The sequence below is a fragment of the Amblyomma americanum genome, chromosome 11 (genome assembly GCF_052857255.1).
Source record: "Amblyomma americanum isolate KBUSLIRL-KWMA chromosome 11, ASM5285725v1, whole genome shotgun sequence".
Classification (NCBI taxonomy): Eukaryota; Metazoa; Arthropoda; class Arachnida; order Ixodida; family Ixodidae; genus Amblyomma; species Amblyomma americanum.
In genome coordinates this window covers 3,966,724-3,987,053 of record NC_135507.1, presented here as the reverse complement: position 1 = coordinate 3,987,053, position 20,330 = coordinate 3,966,724, and the positions used below count along the sequence as shown (strand labels likewise).

The window sequence follows — 20,330 nt, the reverse complement described above, 5'->3', positions numbered from 1 at the left end:
ACGACTACTCGGAGGTATTCGCCGCGTCCAACCTGGATTTGGGCTGCTGTGGCGTTATAAAGCACAGGATAGAAACCGGCACTTCATCGCCCGTTTACCAGCGTGCGTACAGGATTCCTTACTCCCAACGTGAGGAGATGGAGCGGCAGGTGCAGGACCTGATTGATCGCGGCATTGTCGAACACTCAAAGTCACCCTGGGGAGCACCAGCACTATTGGTGGAAAAGCCAGATGGCTCGTATCGATTGGTAGTGGACTACCGCAAACTAAATGCCGTAACTCGCATCGATCCATACCCCATCCCCAATATACAGGAGACGCTTTCTCAGCTGGGCTCTGCCAGGTACTTCACGGTAGTGGACATGGCGGCGGGATTCTGGCAGATAGCAATGGATCCGGCAGATGCCGAGAAAACGGCATTCAACACGCCCTCAGGGCACTATGAATGGAAAAGAATGCCGATGGGTCTGGCCAACAGCCCTGCTGTCTGGCAGAGAACCGCTGATGTTATCCTGGCAGGTCTTCTGGGGAGGCTGTGCTTCGTGTATATGGATGACATTATCATATACAGTGGCAGTTTTGATAACCATTTGCGCGATATTGAGCAGGTTTTGGTGCGACTAAGAGCAGCGGGTCTCAAACTGAAGCCCTCTAAGTGCCAATTCCTCAAAAACGAGGTGAAATACCTCGGGCACGTTGTTTCAGCTGACGGCGTGCGACCGGACCCTGAGAAACTAAGGTGTGTCTCGGATTTTCCATCCCCGACTAGCGTCCGCCAGGTCCGGCAGTTTCTCGGCCTGATCGGTTACTACCGAAGGCACATAGAGGAGTTCGCCAAGCTCGCTAAGCCGCTCACCGCCTTAACAGCCAAAAATGTCGCCTTTCGTTGGGACGAAAACGCGGAGAATGCTTTTGGGGCCCTGAAAAGGAAGCTAATGAGTGCACCGCTGTTACGCCACCCGGATTTTAGTTTGCCCTTCGTTATGGCCACAGATGCGTCAAAGTTCGCAGTTGGTGCCGTGCTATCTCAGGTTATCGAGGGCAAAGAACATCCCGTTGCTTTTGCTAGCCGACAGTTGAGCCCCACAGAGCAAAAGTACGGAGCTACGGAAAGGGAGTGCCTCGCCGTTGTCTGGGCAGTAAAGCACTTCAGATGCTACCTTTACGGCCGCAAATTCAAGCTAGTCACAGACTGCCATCCTCTGAAATGGGTGATGAGTGTCAGGGACCCTAGCTCGCGACTCGCTAGATGGAATCTACACCTGCAGGAATACTGCTTTGAAGTTGAGCACAAGTCAGGAAAGACACATCTGAACGCTGATGCACTCAGCCGCACAGCTGCCGTGGCAGCTATAGAAGAGTTTGTCCCCGTAGTCGACCCCGCCGAATTACGCACAGAGCAGTGCAAAGATCCTGACCTGAAGCGAATAATCGAAAGCTTAGAGGGCGCACCGTCTCATCCCGAACAGCTAGGTTATTTCATTGACAAAGACGGCACCCTGTGTCGGCGCACGAGGCCAACCAGGAAAGGGAGACCAGAGAAAACCGCTTGGGAGAGAGTCGTCATACCTCGGTCGTGGACAGAAAGGGTTCTTCGCGCGTTTCACGATGCGCCATGCGCCGGTCATTTTGGCGTAGCGAAGACACGCAGGCGTGTGGAGCGTTTGTACTTTTGGAGTGGCATGCGACAGGATGTTAGAGACTACTGTGCGAAGTGTCATTCCTGTCTCGAAAGAAAAACACCCAAGGGACGAAGACCAGCTCCAATTCAGCCGTTCCCTGAGGTTTCGGCTCCCTTCGAGCGGACAGGTATGGACATAATGGGCCCATTGCCCACGACCACTTCCGGAAACAAGTACATTTTAGTATTTGTCGACCACCTTTCAAAATACGCGGAAGCGGTAGCACTCCCAGATCAGAAGGCAGACACGGTTGCAAGAGCATTTGTCGAACAGATCGTGCTCCGACATGGACCCCCGAGGCAACTCTTGACAGATCGGGGAACGAACTTCGTGTCGCAGCTAATGAGGAGAGTTTGCGAGCTGCTTAAGATCGCTAAGAAGCAGACAACACCGTACCATCCGGCTTGCAACGGCGCGGTGGAGCGACTGAACCAAACCGTGGCCGGGTTCCTGTCGCATTTTGTTTCGCGCGACCAGCGGGACTGGGACTTGTGGCTCCCGTATGCAATGTTTGCCTACAATTCCGCAGCACACGAGAGCACGGGCGAATCGCCATTCTTTCTTCTCTACGGCCGAGACCCGGACCAGCCTAGTGAAGTGCCAGAGGGCCCCCGTCGTGTCCCATACGCTTCACTGGACGACTATAAGGTTGAGCTAGAATCGCGCTTGCAAGTGGCGAGGGACATCGCAAGGGAGTCCTTAAAGAAAGCGGCGAAGCGCAGGAAGGAGGTGCACGATCGCAGTGCTAGAGACGCGCCGTTTGATGTGGGGGACAGCGTGTACATTGAAAACTGCCAAAGGCAGATTGGGCTAGCTCGTAAGTTCCAGACGAAGTGGAGAGGACCGTGCGAGGTTGTCGAGAAGCTTTCTCCGGTAAACTTCAGAGTCCGAGACGTGAACCGGCGTTTGATAAGGATACACGCAAATCGCCTCAAGTCGGCACCGGTTCAGTATTCACGAAATGAGGAAAGGGAAAGCGCGGATTTTGATGGGGACAGAAGTGAAGCGGAGCGCGCAGATAGTTCGCAAGAAACGCCCTCTCCTGCATTTGTTCGGCAGGCGCCCGAGGTGACGGCCGGAATGCCACCGGATTTACTTCATGCATTGCTAGAAGAAGAAGCGCGCGAGGTTGCCGCGCAGATAACGCCAGGAGAGGCTCCTGCCACGAGCCCTCGCAAGTCCCAAAGCAGACAAAGGGGCACAGACTTATTTAGTATGACTCATGAAGGCCGATATCCGCTGCGAAATCGGAAAGCTAAGTCGGACTAATGGCGTAAACAGAGCGGAGTTGTGAACTGGTTAGAATTGTGTAATGCCGCAGCTCATAACATTGTTATGTGCTTATGTGTTAAGTTATCGGAGTTGGTAGTTAAACCTTTCTGTCATTAAGTAACACCTGCACAGGAGAGCATGCGGAGCGCATGCAGAACCTGCCCTACTTCCTTTCGTTATCTATATTTTTGTCTGTGCCGTGATCGTGCTAGAAGTGGGAGCTCCTTTGTAACTGTGGTAAATTTATTTTCGTCCAGTTTGGACTGGAAAGGAGAGGCTTGGGTGCTGAGTTTCATGTTTATCTGTAAAAGAAGATCAGTGCTGCCCCTGGAGACGCCAGTATTGACAGCGGAGGCATATGGTGTTGTGCAGTGGTGTTGAGTGCAGCGAAAAGTGTTTTGTCGGACGCACTGTGCGAGGCGATTCAGAAAGACAAGGGGAGCTGCGTGGACTCAAATGTTCGGAGAACATTCTTCTGGAGGGTGAGCGAGTGTGACATTCCGTGTGTGATACGAGGATCCACGTTCGACGGCGCGGCGTAGACGGGGAACCGTGACAGCGGCATCATCAATTGCCCAGCCATGCTCTTTGAGTGACGACCGGAAAAACCGGTCCCGCCGCCGCCCCGGGGAAACAGGCTTTGTCCTCCCCAATTTCCGGTTGCATTCCAGGACAGGGGAGCTGTCAGCGGGCCAGAGCGCGCCGTACCACAGCCGACGCTATGCGAAACCGCGAAGACGACATTCTTTCCCTCCCCCCCTTTGTCGTGGGCTATCGCCGGGAAGGCACCCACAGCTTCCCAGAAGGGCCGCGACGGACACCTGTCATGGCGGACAGGCAGTACTCGCCAAGAATGTGGAAAGACAGGCGCTAGTGAATTAGCTCCGAAGAGAGAGCCTGTGTATACTCTCACTTGAGAGAGAGTGGTGGCGTTTTTGTTGTTTATTTAGTTTGTATTGTTAACAGACTCTGGGGTCGAGGCTAAGCCCAGCCCAAGGGGTGGTCCCCATCTCGCATGTTATTTTGGATTGGAGAATTGATGCTTTGGGCGGGCCACTGGAAATGACCGCCCTTAGTCCTTTGTTAATCAAGTGCTTAAAAGCGCATGTAAACGGATGCAGTTCAGTCTGAGCTGGGGCTCCATGCTTAGCATGTAATGTGATGCTACTTAGGCACTAACCTGCCCGGTCGATGAGTAAAGAAGTGCAAAGTTTGTTCTGTTGTAAAATTATGCTCTGCTGTCATCATCTACAAGCTCGCCTCCTGTTCATCTTCCAAGCCGAACGACACTAGAGGAAGGGTTTGTGAACCATCCTCGAAGAAACGGACGACTATTGAAATTCTACTGCAAGCACGCTCAGGACGACATCGTTCGCCAAGAGGGCCTTCAGCGCCGAAGCCCGTCGGCGTGCAGCTTCTGCCAGCAACCGCTCGAGCCCAACTCCGGAGCCACTCCATCGCCCCCATGAAGTCGTCGGCACGTAAGCTCGGACGCCCCAGCCTCTGATGTATAATCTTACTCATGTGTAATTCTTGAATATACCTGTTTGTTTAAACTGAGCCATACGGTGTCTCTTTGCCTCTCCGTCCCGTGTGGACCTCCGCATTATGGGGGTCATCACAATAGGCAACACTCCCAACCTGCCAGGTGCCGGTTAAATTAATGATTGATTGCGAGAGGTTTGTCACCCAATGAACGCTGCGGCTTACTGCTGCAGTGGCGCGTGTCTGCCACAACGTTGTCAGCGCTAATGCATGCAGCCGATATCTCTCCTTCTCCCCACAGCCACGTACCTCAAAGCGTGACTGAGGCGTCTACTGCCTCAGGGAGCCGGTTATGCGCCTTCCTCTGCTCAAAATCATCATCGTCATCATCAGCCTTACTACACCCACTGCAGGGCAAAGGCCTCTCCCATGTCTCTCCAATTAACCCGGTCCTTTGCCAGCTGCATCTACCCTTTGCCTGCAAACTTCTTAACCTCATCCGCCCACCTAACCTTCTGCCGCCCCCTGCTACGCTTACCTTCTCTTGGAATCCACTCCGTTGCCCTTAAGCACCAGCGGTTATCTTGCCTTCGCATTACATGCCCTGCCCAAGCCCATTTCTTCTTCTTGATTTCGACTAGGATATCATTAACCCGCGTTTGTTCTCTCACTCACTCTGCCCGCTTCCGGTCTCTTAATGTTACGCCTATCATTTTTCTTTCCATGGCTCGCTGAGTGGTGCTTAACTTAAGCTGAGCTCTTTTTGTTAGCCTCCACGTTTCTGCCCCGTAAGTGAGTACCGGTAAGATACAGCTGTTGTACACTTTTCTCTTGAGGAAAATTGGTAAACTGCCACTCATGATCTGAGAGAACCTGCCATATGCGCTCCACCCCATTCTTATCCCTCTCAAAAATCATCGGAGTCTAGAGCATTGTCAACACCAACGACTACTGAGGCAGTCAAAGTGAGCCTCAGCAAGTTTCAGTGTCTGTCAGTTCTGGTCCAAGGATGCCAACAATGGCCCACTATTGGTGGTATAATGGGAGAAGTTGGCTGCAATGTCCAGCCTCAGTAAGTCTCAGCGAGCAAGTCTCATGTCACCCAGCTATCTGAGCAGCTATTCTCAGTCAGCCTAAGGCAATCTCAGAGTGTGTCAGTTGCAACCCAATCATCGCAACAATGGGCCGGTATTGGTCGTATAATGGGAAAAATTGGCTGAAAGATCCAGCGTAAGTAGCTCTCTTCCAGCAAGTCTCATGTCAACCAGCCATCTAAGCAGCCATTCTTAGTCAGCTTAAGGTAATCTCAGTGTGTGTCAGTTGCAACCCAAGCATGCAGCAATGTTCCAGTGTTGGCCGTATAACGGGAAAAATTGGCTGCACCATCCAGCGTGAGTAGCTTTCTTCCAGCAAGTCTCGGTCAGACAGGTAGCTGCTGAGGTCATCCCAATAAGCCTCAGCAAGTTTCAGTGTCTGTCAGTTCCAGTCCAGCATGCCAACAATGGCTCGGTATTGACCGTATAACGGGAAAAATTGGCTGCAATATCCGGCCTCAGTAAGCCTCTGCCAGCAAATCTCTTGTCAGCCAGCCATCTTAGCAGCCATTCTCAGTCAGGCTGAGGTAATCTCAGCGTCTGTCAGCTGCGGCCCAGGCATGCCAACAATGGCCCGGTATTGGTCGTATAACGGAGAAAATTGGCTGCAACAGCCAGCCTGAGTCGCTCTCTTCCAGCAAGTCTCGGTCGAGCAGGCAGATATAGAGGCAGTCCCAGTCAGCCTTTGAAAACGAAAATTGGTTGTTGGGGAAAGGAAATGACGCAGTATCTGTCTCACATCTCGGCTGACACCTGAACCGCGTCGTAAGGGGAGACATAAAGGAAGGACTGAGAGAAGAAAGGAAGACAGGGGCCTGGTGGAGGGTTTCGGAATAATTTCGACCACCAGGGGTTCTTTAATGTACGGCGACATTCGGAAAATCAACAGCCTCTACAGCGTTGTCAATGCCAATGAACGCCGGCGGCTCACTTCTTTTTTGTTTTTTGGGGAAATAGAATAGCGCAATAACTGTCACAGCTTGGTAGACACCTGAACCGCGCCGTAAGAGAAGAGATAAAGGAGGAAGGAAAAGAAGAAAGGGGAAATTGAAAATTCAAGATTGGTTTTCGATGAAAGGAAATGGTTGAATTTAAGGTCGTTCAAGGTCGTTGTGCTGCCTACCCGAACACTGCCTTACCTGGCGCAGTGAAGCTTTCCGCTTCAATAAATCACTGTGCAGAAGGCACGTGGAAAGCTTTGCAATTCGTGCATTCGCGCCACTTGATGCTTTGACATTTCGCCTTTAGCCAAAGCTAAAAGCGCCTCGAGTGTTCTACATACTCATTTCAATTTCATTCAATTATTTTCGACAGAGTCAGGTAAGATGTACATGCCTATACACATTAAATTTTTTCATCCTTTCTGAAGAGCCGAGGCATCAGGCGTTGAGTTCATCGTTTTAGTTCTCTCCATTTAGTTTACCTGTTTTTCCTTTTCAAACGCAACCTCCTGCTTTCACTTATGTATCTTTTTACGAGTTGCATAGCTAATTATGGGAAGAGGCGGTGGGGGTTAACTGGCCTGATGACCTTTTTCTACATGTAAACGACATTTTTCTACTTGTGGACTGACTGTGAGTGTCTCTACACGTCATTTCCCGAAGCGAAAGAAACTTGCTTGGATCCCCTGCTTGGACCTCAGCGCTCTTGCCTCATTTTTATTTTTATGTTCATCTTTCTAACAAGCCAAACTGAACGAACACAAAGCAAAAGTCAATTCATTAGAGAAGAATCCAGCAAAGGAAATGGTGAGTTGAACCTTTCCTTTCTGGTGATTGCGTTGTATTCCCTCTTTGGCCGGGCCGCTCACTCTGGCCCTTACTTTACACAAACAGAGATCGGCCACTTGTTTCCAAGGCTGCAATTTTGTAGAACGGAATATTATTTCCGAAGAAAAGTTAATCACATGCGAAAAATTGTTCCGGGTCGTCTTTTATACAGACGAAATTGAAAATTGGCTGTTGGGAAAAAAATGGCCAGGCTTAGCTTGGTTAAGCCAAGAATGCGTTGCATATCTCGATGGAGTTCCGTGCTGCTCCGTTGACTCGATTGCTATTGAAACTGCCCGTGTAGCAGCGCTCGATCGCTTTTGAGTCGATAGACTATCGGTTCGAGGGCCCTCGAAATGCCCGTGTGACAGGGGTATAGACTGTCCCGGCGAAGGAGCGCAGCTCTTTTATACATATGCCGTGACGTCAATCATAGCCCAGCGCCCCTAGCGGGAGGAGCGGGAGTCAGGTGGTGGCTGCGGCCGCGCGCGACCGCAGCCAGTTGGGGCCCAGCTTTTTCTCCGTGACGTCACGCGCCGGCGCAGCGCCCCTAGCGGGAGGAGCGGGAGTCAGGTGGTGGCTGCGGCCGCGCGCGACCGCGCGAGTTGGGGCCCATCTTTTCCTCCGGCTGTCGTGACGTCACGTCACGTGGTTTGGTGGCTGCCCGGCCGCGCCCAAGGGCTGAACTGAGTGATTGCAATATGCAACGCATAAAAGAAATGGCGCAGTATCTGTCTCACATCTCGGCGGACACCCGAACCGTGTCATAAAAGAAGGAATAAAGGAGCTACTGAGAGAAGAAATGAAGAAAGGTGCTGTAGTGGAGGGTTCCGGAATAATTTAGACCACCTGGGGATCTTTAACGTGCACTGGCATTGCACAGCACACAGGCGCCTTAGCGTTTCGCCTCCATCGAAACACGCCCGCCGCGGTCGGGTTCGAACACGAGTACCTCGGGTCAGTAGCCCAGCGGAGTACCTGGGTTCGAACCCGACCGCGGCGGCCGCGTTTCGATGGAGGCGAAACGCAAAAGCGCCCGTGTGCTCTGCGATGTCAGTGCACGTTAAAGGTCCCAAGGTGGTCGAAATTATTCCGGAGCCGTCTGTATGGCTTCTAGCCGTCGTGTCAGACGAATTACTAGCATCTCCAAGAACAGCTTTAACGAGAAGTTTTCCGTATTCTAGCATGCACTGGTCCTATTCGATTGCCCTTCGCGTATACTTGTGACTCCTGAGCTCTCACAACTCATCAAATTGAAGACTCGGACCAAGCGAACAGTCTAGAGATTGGGCTGAGCTTGGCGTCCGAGTCTGAAAGCAGTACTTGTGTACAGTTGCTCGCAGGTGAGGTCAAATTTTTTTGCATAAGACGGCCCTGCTTACTCTCGACAGTGCAGGGAAGCTGATGCCTTTCTTCCATCAGCTGCGATGAAATTTTTAAAGTGGTGTTTAGGCAGGATCACAGGGGTGACGACTTCAGAAGGGAGAGAGGCACAAAGGAAGGTCAAGATGGGCAGAGTTTACAAGTAAACAAATTCAAGAAGTGGATATAAATAAAAGTACATATAATTATTTTTATACGGCGTAATGTTTCATAATTATAAATAAGTTGCCCTGGTCGGACCCCTTTGGGCCTTGAGTCTAGCTCACAATGATTATTTTTCTTTTTGTGCCTAAAATTTCTTTAAACTGTTGCTTTAAGTTTAGATAGCTGTCTTAGTCCTATATATTTTCCGTGTATCCCGCTACACGTTCGTGGTGGTTGTAGTTTTTTGTTATATTTTGGTTCCGAATCTCCCAGTCCAAACCGGCCTTGTTGGTACAGTGGCTAGGCGTTTGCGTCTGGACACAATGTCACGGACTCGATCCCGGCCACGCCGGCCGTATTTCGGTGGAGGCGAAATACATAAATACATAAATAATACATGCCCTGTTGTTGCATGATGTCAGCGCCCACTAGAAAATTCCAGTTCGCCTAAATTAATCTTGAGTCCACCGGCGTTCCTCATACGTTAAACCCCCCGAATTACATCCTCCCAATCTTATTAGATGGTCATGAACGTCTGTTCTTCCTTGCGTTGGCACGCAGAATTAATTTTCGCCAAGAATTAATCCAGCCAGCCACTTGGAAGAGCACAGCGAAGACTCCAGACTTCGTGGGACGAAGAGGCCCTGTGGAAATGAGAATCAAAGCGCGCGACACGAAACGGGCTGCTCACCACAGGTTGCCCGCGGCGCGCCTCGCGGTAGAAGGGATCCAGGATCTGCCATGTGGTCAGGATGATGACGTCAAGCATCAGAAACACCCCGACCACCATGAACAGCTTGTAGTCCTTGATCACCTGCGGCATGAAGAGCAGTGTCATCTGGTTAGCAAGTACGAAGTAACAGGGCAAAATCGCTGACTGCCTTTTGTGAAACGCGGCTACCGGAGTCGAGGTGCAGGCACTGCCTTCACGTATGGGCGTTTTCAGTTTCAGATTCGCAATTATGGCGGGTGAAAGAGAAATGTACACTGAGTGACAGCTTATTATTCGCTGTTGAGCAAATGGGTCGAAATCTTCGTGCCCTTCTGCTGAGAAATTTTTATCCTTCGAATTTCATGTTTTCGTCCACTCTTGCCTTTCCCCTAACCCCAATCGCACCACTTGCTCACTCGCTACACTTCCCTCACTCAGTTATTCGCTCATTATTTTGCTAGATATATCAGTCTCATTCCTTCATTCAGCTGCCTGCCTACCTTGAACCTATTCCGTTTTCGGCGTCTCTATTCGCCATCTTGCCCCCTGTTTTTATGGACAAGGCGCTGGACTTTTTGCCCTGAGATATAGCACGCCATAAAAAGCTACCAACAAAGTCGGTGTTTCATAATGTGATTACAAGGAATGAAAAAGCCAAGGCAACTTTTAACGCAAACATGAAAAAGGAGAACGACAGCGGCGCTTTTTCTCGTAAGCAACGACAACTCTCTCCTGTTGCCGCATCTTTGTGCTTTCCGTTGCGACTTCTGGCGCACCATCTCTCCTTATTCGTGCAAGTATGCACGCAATGGCGCCGTTGGAGCTCTTCTTTAGTCATGACTCGAGCTGTTGCGAGGCACTTAGACGCATTTTCGGCGTGCACTCAACAATGCAAATGCTCGCTCCACAGCCGTTGCCTAAGGCACTTAAGGGGAACTGCCAGCCGAGTTGCGTAATGGCACAATAGAGCCAAAACAGCAGTCTCGTCGGGGTGTGGAAAGGGAGAAGGAGGATGGGGGAGATGAGGATTTATATCCCTTGGGGACGCAGCTGACGTAGGAGGCGAAGGGAAACGTCCGGACTCACCTTCTTGTTGAGCTTTATGTTCGTGAAGATAGCGTGTACGCGCCACGTTTTGCTGAACATGGCGCCGAACGCGAGCGTGAAGCCAGACATGAGGACCCAGGCCCGTGCCTGCGGGAAGGAGGCAAGCGGTTTTGTAAACGGCTTACCGCAAAAATCTGCATGAAATGCTGTTTGTTTTTGTACGTTATGTAAAGTGGAAAAATTTTTGTGAAGGGCTTGGTCGCGCATTTTCCAAGAATTTCTCTTTTGGAAAAGCTATGGACTGAGTCACTCTGCCGTGCCCATCTGAAAACTCCCCTCCTTTCTGTCCGTCTTTGGGATGACAAAATAACAGCAGTAGCCTATGGCTAATCCTATCACTACGGAAAAAGCGAAAATTATAGCACTCCACAAATATGCAAACAGCTAACTTCTCCGTGAAGAGTTGGGGATCAAAGAAGAACATCAGGCGGTATTGCTGCATCTGCAGATAGCATGAGAAAATCTGCTGCATAGCGGTGAAAAAATATCAGAAGTAATGTGAAGTATCTATTTATCTATGCTGCAAAACAGTCTTGGGCCCATGATGAATTTGGACATGAAGATCAGTGCTGCAACTTCTGCTGAAACACCTTAGGCTCTGTATTTGAAACACCGTAGGCAGGAAATGTACGGACGTCCTAAACTAATGCAACAAGATTGCTTCAGTTTTGGTGGAATGCCGTAACGCAGGAAAGTAGAGCTTACTGTGTTATGCGAAGGAATGCGCTAAAGGTGGCACAAGAAGACAACACACACACACACAACACAAGCACACACGACACACACGACACAAGCGCAATGTGTCGTGTGTGTCGTGTGTGCTTGTCAATGTGTCATGTGTGTCGTGTGTGCTTGTGTTTTGTGTGTGTGTGTTGTCTTCTTGTGCCACCTTTAGCGCATTCCTTCGCATAATGATCAACCAACTGGCCCCGGTAATAGCTTACTGTGTTGTCAGATATCCTATTTTCGCAGGGAATACAGCATGCAAGTGAGGTGGCCGTGTATAATATTTACATCACTAATGAGGACCACAAATCTAATGAATTCAATCCGCTTCATTTACATTTTCTCGGCCAAATCATCCTCAGAATGTGAGCACATCTTAATGTAGCAGCCAGGTTCTTGCATGAATTTGCTCCTAAAACGTGCAGAGCTTGGAATACAGAGCAACTTAACTGTCACTGACCATTATTTTCGCTTTGAAGTGAATAAACAACTCGTATGCGATTCTGAAACGTTTCAGTTACCTTGACATTGTAAGCAATCTTCAATTTCTTGTCTTATGTCTGACAAGAGGTACTATCCACAAACCATCAACAAAGCTCGAAAAAACACTTTCGCCATTCCCAGTAACCATAACAAAACCCATAATCTTCAAAAATACCTTGCAAAATATGATTTCAATTATCACGAACTTACAGAGCAAACGTGTCATTGTGTTACGATGAAATAGTGCTTGTATTTTACTTTGTTCTGTTCTGCTTTTTTACTCGTACTCTTGCTTTTATTCATCTTTACTCTTTTATTAAACATTCACTTCTCTGTATTTCGTGTACTTACATATTATGATTACTGCTTTTCTTCTAGTGCTTCCTCCCTCTGCACTGTACAGGGTGGGTCAAAAGTTCCCAGGACAAATTGTCTGCTTCTGACCACAGTAATATGGCACTCTGGATACCTATGAAGCTACTGAGAGCCTCAGGGGTGAACATGAGATTCCTCCTCAAACTAAAGATACTTTTAGCATCGATGATGTCGTAAATGCCCCATGCAAAAACTCAATAGCAGACCCTGTGGCCTTGTGAATATCGCTCAAACAAATACTTTATAGTCTGAGGGCGTTGCACACAAATAAAACAAATATATAAAGGAAGAAAACTTATTATTCGCCTTTGGTTTCCGCATTGTTTATTGCGTTTTGCTGGTTTGTTCGCGCAGTGCGCTTAGATCGTCCATGCATCGAAGTACTAATAATTGACCGAAAGAGGCAAGCAGGTGGATGGTGCTCGAAAAAGCGATGCGGCGTGGACGGCACAGACATCAAAAGAGACACACATACGGCACTCATCCGACATCACAGGGCAATGAGAAGTGGACTGACCGCGCATATGTACGGGAAGTGCGAGACCCCGGTGATTCCCGAGTCCATGCCCAGCAGGATGACGCTGGTGTACGTGAGGATGCAGCCCACGATGATTAGGTTGTTCAGGTAAGGGCTGGACATCTTGATGTACCTGTGTGCGCATGCAAAGGCCTTGTGTCACGTACACGTCCCCTATTTTTTAAATGTAAATGCTCTCTGGCGATACAATGCAAGAGTAAAAGCATTGCAAACTCGGTGTTTAGTGCGAAAGTGCTAATTCACTGGCAAAGTAGAAAAACCTGGGGAATGTGTGAAGCCACAACCTTCAACGCTTCGCGATCGCGCTGATAGCACGACTGCGGCAGCAGCCGCCTCTACCTCCTCCGCGGCTCACACAACGCCACTTCGAGAGGGGCATGGATAAAGTTAAAGCGGGGAGGGTGAAGGAGGCTCGCGCTGCCGCCGGTAGACCGGATGATCCCTCTCTTGGTCGCCCGCCGTTATTAGACAGTTTTAGCAGAGTGTATTTGTGTCTCCGCTCAGCTCACGGTACCCGCTCAGCCTTACCTTAGCGTTGGCTGTAAAACAGCTTTTTAGCAAAGCGGACGCAGACGGGCAAACTGCACGAGGAGATCTCTGGTGATAAAAAGCGGAACCAGACAATAAAAAAGCAGCTTTTTTTTCCTCCGCACTTCAAAGAAATATTTTTGCTCGTGAACATTTTATAACATTTGAAGTGAAAGACACACGTAGTTTTTGGACCGACGTTTGTTAATTTCCTTATTTCTGCGCATTTGCTCCCAAACGCAAAGGTTGTTGAACGGGTTTTCCGCAACCACCTCACGCAAAAGTCACAAATCTTCATCAGTGCGCAACCCCTTTCTTCTGGGTTTGCGGCTAGAGACGTCTGTGCGTTCTGCAGAGGTATGATATGATGAGATTGTTTTTCCTATTTTTATCTTTTTTTGGTTCTTTTACGGTGTGCGCCTGCGCTGGTCTGAGGGTATTTAAGCTGTGTGTGTGACTCTGAATAAACAGTTGTAAGTCAGCGCTGTGTTCGTCCCTGTTCGTCCTTCTTCTTTTCTGTCTTCTGTCTTCTTTTCCTTGGCTAAAAACGGGCCGTTGCGCTGAAGAACTATGAACTTCAGGCACATGCGACATCTGTCGAACCGGCCGCCATGTTGAACTAGCAAACAAGCGCGAGACCAGAAGGATTTGCGTGAGCCACGCACGTCGCACCGTTCCGCATTCCGCTAGCACAGCGTACGAGCGGAGCGGAAGTGCCGGCCCGCTCGCGCGCTCCCGTCTGAGCGCTTGGCGCATACGCTGTAGCGATCCCGCTTGCCGGCTGAGCGGAGCGGAAGCGCAAATACGCTCTGCTAAAACTGTCTATTGCCCTAGGAAACGAACTCTCCGCCTTCACGCTCCGCCGTCCCCGCTCCCGACGCCCGAGAGCCATCGGCGCCGGAATCAAACGAGCCATCGCGCGGCGGCGATTGACACGCGCTGCTCTTGCCGTGACTTTCAGGCGGTTGCCTCAGAAGCACTGCTGCCTCAAGTAGTTTCGCACGTCTTACGCGGTTGAACTACGCTAACACCATACCATTTTATTTATCGCAACATCAATAAGAGCGGGTAAGGCATCGAAGCGACGTGCAATCACCCACAAATCATTGACCAACAACGACTTTAGTTGTGGGCAGGAAAAAAGCGTACTCTTTAGTCGAAAATGTAAACATAAAATGCAAACAGAGCCGCCATTGCATCGCTGCCTAGGCCGTCTAATATAGCACTACTCTTCGCACAAATATCGGAATAGAGCGAGATACTTGATTTCTTGTTTTCAGCATGAGCCCTGAAAGGATATCCACACAGCTACTGCTGTAGCTAAGAATGATGCAAGCCTGAATTATTCCAAGTGCTACCGTTAGTTCAATTCATACCATTTTTTTACTCAGTGCCCTCTCGTTTCCCCAGGCATGATTGAGTGCAGGAACGTAATTCCCAGAATAATCCTATCTCTATTGTTAAACTAATTTTATTAGCTATTGATTCCTCACGATGCATTATGTATTGAGTTTTATTGTACTTTACTGATTTTATTGTGTTTTAATTCATTTCATTTTTTTCTCGCCCTGTATTGTGTTATATATCCTATATTCTTTGTCGTGATATATTTACTTCCGTGCATTGTACGACGATGTACAAGCTTTCATTCTGCTTTCACTTGCTTTCGTTCTCCACTGATGAAATAGCATCATAGGGGCTGCGGTATGTAAAAAAAATAAGCAATAATACCGATACGGCCGACAATGGCAGAATGCCACGCGTGCAAATAAACAAACTAAGAACAGCAAATTATCTCCGGTGTGAAACAAGGAAAGCTTCGACAATGTGCGGGCCAGTTGAAACGGTGAGTGGACAAACCTTTGGTTCCGGAACTTGATGTTGATGACGAGGAACACGGAGGCGAGTATAATTCCCAGCACGCTGCAGATGCAGAGACTGGTGTAGATGGTAAGATTCACCCGTGTCTGCATGGTCCTGATCAGCGTCCGGTCCTTCGGGGCGTCAGTGCCACCTGGCACGTGGAAAGGAATGCACGCGGCTCTAATTGTGGTGTTCCCAAGGTTGAGTGCATCGGTGCTCGCAAAGTGAACTCTTTAGATAAGTCACAAATGTACGGTCTCCTCGATCAACAGGTTATAAGCGTGTAGAGAGAACGGACCAAGTGCGTCCAGGAAGCTGGAGCATCGAGCGGTCTGCACACGCAGGCTGTATTTTACTGTAAAAGAGCCAGAGTCAGTGAAAACCACGGCGTTATTTTTGTGCAGGTTTCGAGGCAAGGCAAAAGACGACTTCAGAGAAGGGCTTCCTTGGGACACGAAGACCTTTCTTTTATGTTCTGTGCTGAATATGAAAAAGAAAGTTCAGCCTCATTTCACGTGGCGTCCTACTACGGCAGACATAGTGCGCACCCAGTGATGCTGGCTAGCATCACCTTTTTGTGCGTTTACCGCCATAACAGCGGTCTTCGTTATCACCACTACTGGCTTAAGCGTGGCCATCACCTTTCCCACTTTGACCACTAGGTGTTTCAACATCCCATCCTTGTTTCCGCTATCGCCACCATGGACTCCAGCATTTCCACCACCGTTTACTGATTGTTCATCGAGGATTCAAGCGTAGAATATGGTTTAACTATGTAGAGAGTCGTTGGTAATATAAATGGACGGGGCCCTTACTGCCATTAAGTGTCATGGTATTAGTCTTTCTATGTGCACATTCCTGTCGTATCCGCTAGCTACGCTTGCATTCTACTCGGTTTAGAAAGTGATGAGCGTGCATTTGAATGCAGGCAGGAATATGTAGCATTTGATATCTACTCCCACAGTGATCAACCTGTTTGTTTAGACCGCTTCATCTTGTAATTGCTGTGATTAGGACGATATCTGACGTCGTGATATTCATTTACTAACTACTTACTGCAAGGAATGTCCTGGCTAGCTACTCTTACTCGACCACGAAAAGAACTAAATTCGCCACGGTGCGCCATGTTCTGTCGGGAATTGATGGCTTGTGAGATAAAGTCTCCTTTTCTCTCCTCTCTTATAAGGCTTGAAGACGAACCCAGAACCTTGGTTTCGACAGTACAGCATTCAGTGCAGACACCGGTGTGAATGTCCTAAGGACGCATAAGCGGAGTAAATACGAGGAGCCCAGAGTGAACAAAACGGCATTTAATGGCGTATGAATGATGGAAAAGTTTCATGTAATGATAGACAATTGACACGCTTACAAATAAGCGAAGTGGAAAACACTTAATGAGGCTCTCCACTGCGTCACTTAATAGCAAAATAAGTGACAATTACTAAATATAATCATCGTGGTGTTAGGGAAGAATCTTAGTATAGAGAGAATTAGCTTTCATTTAGTCCTGCCTCGACCGCGCCATTTCGGCTTGCCAATATCGACGGCGACGGCGGGGAGGGCGGCTCAGCGAATACAGGTTTAAGCACTCAAACGCGACACAGTAAATCCTATATCTCAGGGCAGCTTACCTCTCCAGATGACGGAAACACCCTTGGACATGTCCAGGGAATCCGTAAGGCAGTCGAACTCGCCTATCTTCACTTCTTGGTTTTCTGCAACAGCAGGTTGGCGCCAATTACACTGCTTCGGGAAAGATAATATTGAATTGCAGCAAACAAGAATAAGTTATCAATTTTTACCTGGCATCATCACAGACGCTATTCCAACTTTATATGTCCCGTAAATTTTACGCACGAAATACTTATAACTCCGATTTCTCGCAAGCTAAGGCTAACATCATCCGGAAAGCGCTTCGAACACGCAGCCGAATATGAGTACAAACATGAAGGTGATCACGAAGAACAATTTTCCCGAAAGATTGCTGAACTGGCCGCTGCAGTAATATCCAGTAGGAAAAAAATGAGCGTTACTCAGCGCACGCAAACACCCATACAAGATTTCAACCACTTGTTCTAACTTGTAGCCTCCCGCGCTGAGTTCTTGAAATCGTCCCCATCGTCATTACTCGTCCGTTCGTTATGCGCCGCGGATGTTTGCTAAGGCCGCTGAAAAACGGGCGAGTGCTATCAAACAGCCATAGGAGAGAAAGCAACGAGGGAGGCTGAGTCCGTTTCCCAGCACTAAAAAAAGAAGTAGCTGAACACGGCGTCACGTGAACGACGCGCAGTGGCGAAGAAAGCCGGGGGAGGTTTCCACTTAAGAAAAGCGGCTGGTGGGGGACTCCTCAATCCACGAATGCAGCCAGGAAGACAATGCGTGCTGATGATAGCCCGAACAACAGCAGTGGATGGAAGCAGGTGCGCTTTGAGCGACGAGAAGGTTGACCACATGAATGTGCACACCGCCATCAATGAGCCGTCCTAGAAAGCGCTATGCCTTTCCTGCAGTACGTTCTATGCGTACATCTAATCTGAACGACGAGATAGGCACCAAATGTTAAGTTTTTATGCAGTTAAAAAGTCGCTTTTTTTGTTTGACTAAGATTAGGCAGTCTGCAAAACGCATGGAGAGGCTTACACTTACCGTTTTTTTTAACCTTTTTAATTCTGACAACTCCACAAAATATGTCCGAAGCAGTAGCTCATTGCAAAAATCACAGGACACGAAAAAGCCAAAGAAATTCACTCGTAAACTTCAACGAATGGAGGCCTGGCCCATTTTTTAATAAAATCAGAACTCTATTTGAAGGATATGAGGATGCATATATGCAGGCGAGCGCTGGGTAGTGCAAAGCAGCTAGACTCCATTGTATTTGCAGATACGATTTTGGACACTAAGTGGCACCTATCGTGGTCTGAAAAAGATAAAAAATTCTTGTAAGGGTCACAGAAGGTCTCTATCGTCCTAGTTAGATTGCAGGACATGGGGTCACATACAGAAGGTTTTTTGGACAGGAAATAAATAAGAAAGGACACGGAAATCGCATCGATGTAAAGTACAGCTTTAGTATCGTTCAGCTCAAATTTCCAAACAAAATGGCGCCGAAGGTATGCAGCTCTTTCAGCGGAGCGCAATTTTTTTTTCGGCGGTTGGCAAATTTTCTTTCCGACAGCAGAAAGCGATTAACGGTTGCGCGAAGTGTTTCAGCTTAGTTGTGAACAAGACAGTTATTAGTAAACAGATTACTGCTGTTTCTATCATATCAGAGGCGCTGCAGCATAGCGGAGTCCTCAACCACTGACATCGTCGTATAGGTGTTGGCTGTGTAAACAATCACCAGTAGAAGGATACGAAATTTGTCGTTTAACCAATGATATTGCATGGCCGAACCAGCCACAGCAAAGTAAAGAAAGTAAAAGTGGAAACGAAACTCACTTTGAAACTGCTTCAGGAGAACCTGGCCCTTGCGTTCGTTACGAAAGAAGCGGACGGGGCCCTGCGCAAAACGATGGACTTGTGCTTTATTTCTCTTTACTCCTGCCTTCAATTCCCCTTTCTTTTCCTCCTTCCCACCCTTCGTACATTATTGCTGACTTTCCTTCCTGGACCTCTATAACTGCCTTGTAAAGGTTAATGTAGTCAGACACTGCGTCTACATTCGTAACAGCTCATTCAGAATAGATTTACTATAGCCCTGCTGTACGCCACTGCTGCGGTTCTCCTACGGCTCATGAGCAGCAAGCCCCACAGAGCCAAGTAGGCAAGATGCGGGTGCACTTGGCGCCTCAGGGGCATCTGCGCATGCGCCGTTGGCCGCTAGCGGTCGCTGTAAAAGGTAGCAGGAATGCGAAGCAATAAATTTGTTTCCGACAGACAGAACCGCCCGCTATTACAGACCTACTAATGCTAGGCATTTCTAAGCAAACACCCCACTTCTACCATCTCGTCTGAGACATTTTACGTCGCAGGTCTAGCTGCACCTCCTAAAATAGACACAATGAGCAAGAAAGGTTGAGCACGACCAACCAAGGATCTTTCCTCTCAGTATTTACTTCCCTCTCTTCCACGAACCGTATACGGCACCCATTTAATTTAGGTAATTAATTAATTTATTAACACTGACATTTTCTCATATACGCGGGAATCCCAATTGACATTGCAAGATGCGAAGCCCCAGCCACCCGTACCGTGACGCCGATGAAGTTTGTGTCGTTGAGCGCCTCCTTGAAGAGGCGTCCCCAGGACGCCTTGCGGTAGTCGAACTCGGAGATGCGCGTGTCGTTGGCGCGCAGCCGCACGATGACCGCGTGTATGGAAAGCGCCAGCGCCCAGATGCCGTCGTACGCGTAGCCGTGGAAGCGCGAGTACTCGCCGCTCCGCATCAGGTTGTACTCGGCCTCGTACTCCGTCGGCGTCTGCGCAAAGAGGGTAGGAAGAGATGAGCGAGTTGAGAGGGAACTACATTCAACTGAAACATTTCCCAAGGAAAAGGAGCACACGCAGTGATTGTCTCACGCTGGGTTAGCACCTCATAAAGAAAGTAATGAAGTAAAGCAGAGAGAGGGAAAAAGAGAAATATGCGGATTTGCGGAGGGCTTCGTATTCCTATAAACCACCCAGGGTTTTGAAACGCACACTATAATCACACAGCACATGTGCGTTTTGCATTTCACTTCAACAGAAATGCGGCCACCGTGGCAGGCATTTTATCCCGTGACCTCTTGATCAGCAGCCAATAGCTAGAACCCCTGAGCCACCACGGTGGTTCTAGTGAATCACGTCATCGCTGCTGTAAGGTGAAACACGTACGCGCGACGTCACTGGAATAAATAAGGCGTGTAAAACAAGACAGCTTGAAGTGTAGCATGCGTCTCGTGCGAAATTCTGCTTACGCACGTATGACAGCTGTCCGAGCCAAGATGGCGGCACTCTCGCTACAACGGATGTCAAGACTGCAGTACGAGAGACAGGGGGTGGGAAGAATAAAGAAAAAAACTGTCCCATCTCGCTTTGTTATCGCTCGAAACGCGCGGCTCCCATATTATCTTGGTAAACTGATGCTAGCCAGAAGGGGATATACCGGACTGGCACGATGTAAAGCAGAAACAGAACCGATGTAGAGCTCGCCGCAAATCTGGACGACGAGATGGCGGGATTATCAATACG

At 48.8% G+C, this 20,330-nt stretch overlaps 1 protein-coding gene across 7 annotated transcripts in view; it reads right to left on the bottom strand.

The window, feature by feature from the left end:
• Positions 1 to 20,330, bottom strand: part of GABA-B-R2 (gamma-aminobutyric acid type B receptor subunit 2) — a 352,176-nt gene that overhangs the window by 37,025 nt on the left and 294,821 nt on the right. For all 7 annotated transcript variants that reach the window (XM_077644165.1, XM_077644163.1, XM_077644164.1 and 4 more), the window contains exons 7-13: positions 19,352 to 19,579; positions 18,600 to 18,660; positions 16,793 to 16,876; positions 15,159 to 15,312; positions 12,750 to 12,882; positions 10,628 to 10,735; positions 9,521 to 9,643 (exon numbers count right to left, since the gene is read on the bottom strand). In XM_077644165.1, coding sequence (XP_077500291.1) covers positions 9,521 to 9,643; positions 10,628 to 10,735; positions 12,750 to 12,882; positions 15,159 to 15,312; positions 16,793 to 16,876; positions 18,600 to 18,660; positions 19,352 to 19,579 — 891 coding nt within the window. The remainder of the gene's footprint in view (positions 1 to 9,520; positions 9,644 to 10,627; positions 10,736 to 12,749; positions 12,883 to 15,158; positions 15,313 to 16,792; positions 16,877 to 18,599; positions 18,661 to 19,351; positions 19,580 to 20,330) is intronic.